The following is a 5,994-nucleotide window of genomic DNA, read 5'->3' as shown; positions in this document are numbered from 1 at the left end:
ACAGTAGTGGCATAGTGGTTAGGGTGGGGTAGGGTGGGTGGCAGCGACATCAGTGGTGGGGGTTAAGGGTGGGGCATCATGAACAATAGTAGCATGATCGTGGTGGGTGGTGATGAAATTCAATTCCTTCTATTATGCCAAGGAATGATGAATTCATTAACTTGTGAAATTCAATGGAATTTGAAGGATTCCATCCATTTCAAGAAATGAACCAAACAAAATAATTGGAATTTGGTCAAAAGAATTTGTCATTTCAATTCCATCAAATTCCTTCGAATTCCGCGAACCAAACGACCCCTAAGGTTCTTAGAAATAGATTGTGCCTAGCCGATGTGGGATACCAGCACACGCCAAGAGTAACGTGTCCGGCTCTTCCCGAACTCCATTAGGATCAACAAACTCAGCTTGTTTGTTTTCTCAGCTAAAATGAAACAAGATTAAGATCTAATAATTTTTGGTGAAGTGAGCACTCAGTAGTTCAACTGCCATGTTCCCTTAGCAAGCAAAAATAAATGACTATAAATGATGAATAGTCATAAGTTCTCTAACAACAAGGAAGTWACATTCAGAGCCAATGCAGCGGTTTTAACGGGTTTTGCTCTTTTTCTGCTCTTGTGTGCGTACTGCTGCACATATCGTCTTCCAGGATCGGATCACGATGAGGGAAGGAATCCAAACCCAAAATGAATTTGCAAAGATGTAATAAGCATAGTAGTAAAGCGGGCTTGCAGCAAAGTCATCGCCGTCTAAGAGAGAAGTTACGAAGTACACAACCGTTCCATACAGTTGTCCGAGAGAGATGGCTATTTGAAGCAAGTGACTGTACGACTTTCTTGTGGCTATAGCGTACCTGTTAAAATTAGGCCATTAACAAAGGTCAAATGGTGAGGGGAAAAAATAAGCCAAAAGGTATAGAAGCTCCAAGTATAGTAATACTATAGAGAATGAATAACATTTCCATCCTTTATACTTTAGAAAACGCGGAGTCGGCAAAAATTCATGAAAATAGGCAAGAATTGATGAGTATGATGATTATATTTGTGCGTGCTTGCCAACTACGAGGTATATCAAACCAAACAAGCACAATATACATACCCTATGAGGTGGTGGGATGTATGCAGACCTGACATTTGCCCCCAAAGGGTAGAGGGACCATTTCCAAGAAGACCCCTAGATTGTGCAAAGTTTGTGGGAAAAAAAAGGATAAAGCTTGTTGATTACAATGTCTTTTTGCATATTTTGAAGTATAGGTTAAGACGTACATTCCATATACAATGGTAAGAAATGTTGCTATAGATGTATTTCACAATCCTCTCTTGGATTTGCATTCCTATGGCTATTGCACATTCTATTAAAGCCATATCTGTATAGTCATATGGTACTTGGGTTCTGTTTTATCAGCAGCTTAATGAGCTTAATCGGACTCGCAGCTTATTCACTCAGCTATACATGACTATTTGGTAGAAGCTTAATGATATAGAAAATGGCTTATTCAGTAAGCTTCTAGGGTGGAGCTTTATGCAGAAAGCCTAGTTTTTTTTTCCAAATCTCCCCGTGCCAATTAAAAAACATGCTTATTCATCTCTCCCAAACAAAAACCTTCTCAACCTATGCATACAGATTAATTCACACAGACACCCTTATCCATACATAAAATGTGTAGATGAGAATGGATAAGGCCATCAACAACCTTGCTAGACTTGGTTGATCAACATTCRAAATGTGTGGCTACTGTTTCAATCTCATGGACAAGACAATTGATGTAAAGATCCATCAATCGTAGATAAATTTATTTAAAAGTCTGTTACTGTATAAACTCTCTAGATTTTCACCACCAAGGGTTTTAGCACGAATTAAAATCGAGTTTCAGCCTTTTAGCATAGCCTAAAAGATACAAAAAAAATAAAACACAATTTCACTTCAAGATTTCAATTTAGGAAAAGAAAAGCAACATGGGAGTAAATGTAATCATCTGTGAAGAACTTAAAAATGAAGACCAGCTCAAAGAGGTAAGTTTATATAGTACACTAACTGAAAAAAAGGGTACCAAACCAAATAAATGGCCTAGGGAGCAAGAAACACGAGTGTGTTTTTGCAACTAACAGTATCCACAAAGGAAGTCGGTAACAGTTCTTATGAGTGGACCAACGATGCCCAAACCAGCAATAGACATTCCTAGTACTCTCGTCAGGAAAGTTGGTCATGCAAGCTTTTCCATGAAATGCATGTTGCATTCATGGAGCAGGTGAAGGATTTGCCATTCCTTAGCCGGAAAGTATGTGGCAATGGAAGGCAGAAAATCGCCTCCTGTCAGTTGAGCTTGAGAATTCCTCATTCTCTCTAAATAGACCAGCGGCAAATTCAAAGCCTGTGGGAAGTATCCAACCAGTGAAGTCCCTCGGACTTATATCTTGTCCCAGTTGGTTGGTTTGTCCCTAACTCTAGAAGAACACAGTGAGGAGGAGAAAAGGCTATAGAACAGTTAGAGGTTTTAGTCATTTGGATATAAGGGTTTCAATACGAATAAGGCATAACAAAAATGATAAAGGTAAACTACGAGCTATCTGAATGGAGCCTTCACCACTAATGGGACAAGATGAATTAATTGACACCAATAACAGGTGGGCATGTAGATGGTCCAAATATAGACAAAATATCTCAACTGTACGCACCAGGGACCAGAGTCAAATGAAAGYGGTAGAAGATATACTTGAATGTCCAAAACTACAGCGATTTGCTCTATGCTAGAGAATTGTGACTTTGAGTATTCAGGCAATCAGAATTTGTGGAGAACTTTTTCGTTGCATTAGAAGATCATCTGAMGGTCACTGCATCCTTGGAAGGAATGCACCATTTACTTACAGGTGTGTACCTTCTTTAGGAAGAACACAATTATTATTACATATTCGTATCTAAATTCCAAGCAATTCTGAACTTATCTTTTTTTGTYATAAGTTTTTGTACTATTGTTATGGATTACTGTTCTAACTTAGAAGATATATTGATTAAGCAATCATGGGTTTTCCTTACTCCTCTTTGTAGATTGTGCAAACAGATTTTTGAATGAGATCTCATCATTATGCAATAAAAAAAGTACACATACGCAGCTAGAAGGCAAGCTGGACCCTCCAGAACAGCTGTTATTCCTTCAACAGCAACTACCGCCGAATCCCTTCCAACGTATCTGGAGTCACCTTTGCTGTATTCTTTCCCTGTCATTTAAGAGAAAGCACATTCAAAAACATTTTTAGTTTATTAAAATTATCCAGTGCAGAAAAGTATGTCTCCAGAATAAAGAACGTACAAACTTCTGCAAGGTAAGTGGGATTCTTCTGCTTGAAAAATTCTGGAGTGAAAACAAAATAACCCTCAAGGATGATATGGGTGAGGCCAGTGAAAACCCACCAGCACATGAGAGTTTTGTCAAGTTTMGATATTTTAGGAAACCGCCCTGTCCATGACATTAATAATAACTTCCATTAGATATAATCATTTGTCAGATAAAAGGCATTGTGCAATAGTCTAGTACACTTTTTTGAGATTACATTTCTACTAAAAGAGGAAGAATACCCTTGTTATGATTGGTAAGAAATAAAGAATATAATCCAAGTCTATATAAGTAAAAACTAAGGTTCTAAATGGCGTGAGGCGTGCGTGGCGGCGAGGTCAAGCCTCAAGCCTTACGACTTACGGCGAGGCCATGGCGTTTTCTAAGGCGTGGCTTAAGGCCACAAATCTATATATAACAATGATATGGAATATACAAAGTAAGTCACTGTTTATAGTCCCTGTTTGGTAATCAAACAACAAAATCAAAGTAATAGAGCAATATTTTTAGGATACCRAAAAGTAATTTAGGGTTTTCTCCCTTTCCTCGTTTTGTTGATTTAACTATTTGGTCCCTAAAAACTACAGTGTTATATTTACATCTACTCTTATTCAAGTTCTAAAAATTGCAAATTTCCTCCCACGCAATAACGCCCCATGGTAAAAATTGCAAAGGGGGTTAACATGGCGGCAAGGCTGCGCCTCTGCGCCAAGGCGCGTTTTTTAGAACATTGGTAAAAACCAAAACCCTGCAACTGGAACGAGATCAACTAAAAACTTGTTACCTAGACTATTGAATGCAATCACAACCTATCTGCTGGAACTCCTATAAATTTACAAATTACCAAAAATATTTGAATYGGGATTTTGTGATTGAATGCATACAACACCTCATTGATATTAACATTAATACTTCAAAAATAGGAAATTGAAATTGAACATAAAGATGTCACAAATCCCCGTTTCTATCATCAAACCATTACTCCCTCCATTTGCAGAAAAAGTTAGTCACTTCTGATTCAAATTTCATATACATCAAATTAGCAAGTCATTGATCCAAAGTAATTATGTTTAGCCATGAAAGTCAAGCAGTACTCTCTCCATTCCCGAAACAGTCTAGATTACGACTTACAAGGTCAGATGTCAAACAAGTGATTTATCAACTTCAAAAGTTTTCTGGATCTCTAACATGAAGTACAACATATAAAAWGCTGTTGGTCTTACAAATTGCAAAAAACTAAAGAACTTCCGATAAGCAACTTATCCAAAAAATACCATGTCTGACCACACAAATCAATATACAGTTTCCTATGAACAGGCATGATAAATTAGCCACACAACGAAAAAGTGTATGTGAAAGACTAGAGAATACGTCATAAAATTGTATGAATACAGAAGATCTTTGTTGACATCATATAATCAAAAAAAGAAAATGCATGTATAAAAAATAACAGATTCAGAAGCGAAATAACGATAAAACTAGGGATTTAAACTGAAAATTTGAAATTGAATTGACTACCGGCGAGGATCCAGATGAATGAGACGACTAGGAAGGAAGCGCAGCCATAAACAGCGAGAATGGTAGATTGGGAGAGGATGATTGGTACATAATCCGGTAGAATGAGATCTTTAGGAATGAAAGGATGAATCGATTCCGATGCCTGAATTCCGGCCATCTTTCCACTGTTCCACAGCAGAAACTGAGAGCACCTCCTCAGCAGAAAGTCAACTTCGGAAGGTCTCCGATTCAGACGGCTAGTTTGAGTGTCCCCTCCCCCCTCTTTGTTAGTGCAGATTTTACTAAAAATTGGATTGTTTGGGATTGTTTATAAAAATAATTTATTGATTTATTTTTATATTATATTAATAATAAGTATTTTTGAGAGTTTGGATAAATAATTTATATTGGTGTCAAACTGGTAATAAGAAGTTTTTGAAAAAGTTAAACCACTTATAATAAGTTGATAATTACTTTTATAAAAAATAAGTTGTTTCAAATAAGTAATCTCAAACACCCCCTTATTACTGTTTTCCATTTCCATATGCAAATTAAAAGAAGCAAAAATAGTTTAATTTTACGACATGAATTATATTATTAAAATATTTAATATATTTTATAAAATATTTTTTTTATATATTTAATTTTAAAGATTTTTATTTATTAATAATAAAATATAATTATTTTATAAGTAATTATTTATAGAAAGTTTTTTTAAATTTAAAGAATATAAGGGACTGTTTAATAATTGTTGAATGGTTTGGTACATAATAATTAAGAGACTCTCATGATATAGTGCAAAATAAAATATAATTGTTTGGTAATTGTGTACAATAAAATTAGGGTTCTTAATGGTTAACAGAGATCCATGATACAAAATCATTTAGAGGATTTTAGAACCATTAAAAGACAGACTTTTTTTTTGTCAAACAACATTCATCTTTTAACGATTCAGATGTTGTCTCTTAAATGAAACTATTAAGAGGTAAACAAACAACCCTTAATATTTTTTCTCTTATTTTATTTATTTTAAAGAAATTTTTTAAAAATATATATTTAAACAAAAATCCTCCTCAAAAAGTCTCTAATTATGAGAATTTATGGGAGATGCTTCGTAACCAAAAAGCAACTACTTTTTTTAATTTTCATAAATAATTAATTAATGCATT

The 5,994-nt window shown here is 35.2% G+C and overlaps 1 protein-coding gene across 1 annotated transcript; it reads right to left on the bottom strand.

Annotated features, from left to right (window-relative positions):
- Positions 1–391: 391 nt before the first annotated feature.
- Positions 392–5,095, bottom strand: LOC112507100 (probable 3-beta-hydroxysteroid-Delta(8),Delta(7)-isomerase). The gene is made up of 4 exons (XM_025111528.1): positions 4,847–5,095; positions 3,305–3,451; positions 3,104–3,212; positions 392–850 (listed from the first exon to the last, which is right to left on the bottom strand). The coding sequence occupies exons 1-4, from the start codon at positions 5,001–5,003 to the stop codon at positions 586–588; spliced, it is 678 nt and encodes a 225-aa protein (XP_024967296.1). The 5' UTR covers positions 5,004–5,095; the 3' UTR covers positions 392–585.
- Positions 5,096–5,994: the final 899 nt, after the last annotated feature.

This window comes from Cynara cardunculus (genome assembly GCF_001531365.2).
Source record: "Cynara cardunculus var. scolymus isolate 2C chromosome LG 2, CcrdV1, whole genome shotgun sequence".
Lineage (NCBI taxonomy): Eukaryota > Viridiplantae > Streptophyta > Magnoliopsida > Asterales > Asteraceae > Cynara > Cynara cardunculus.
This window is presented reverse-complemented; position numbering and strand designations above follow the sequence as displayed.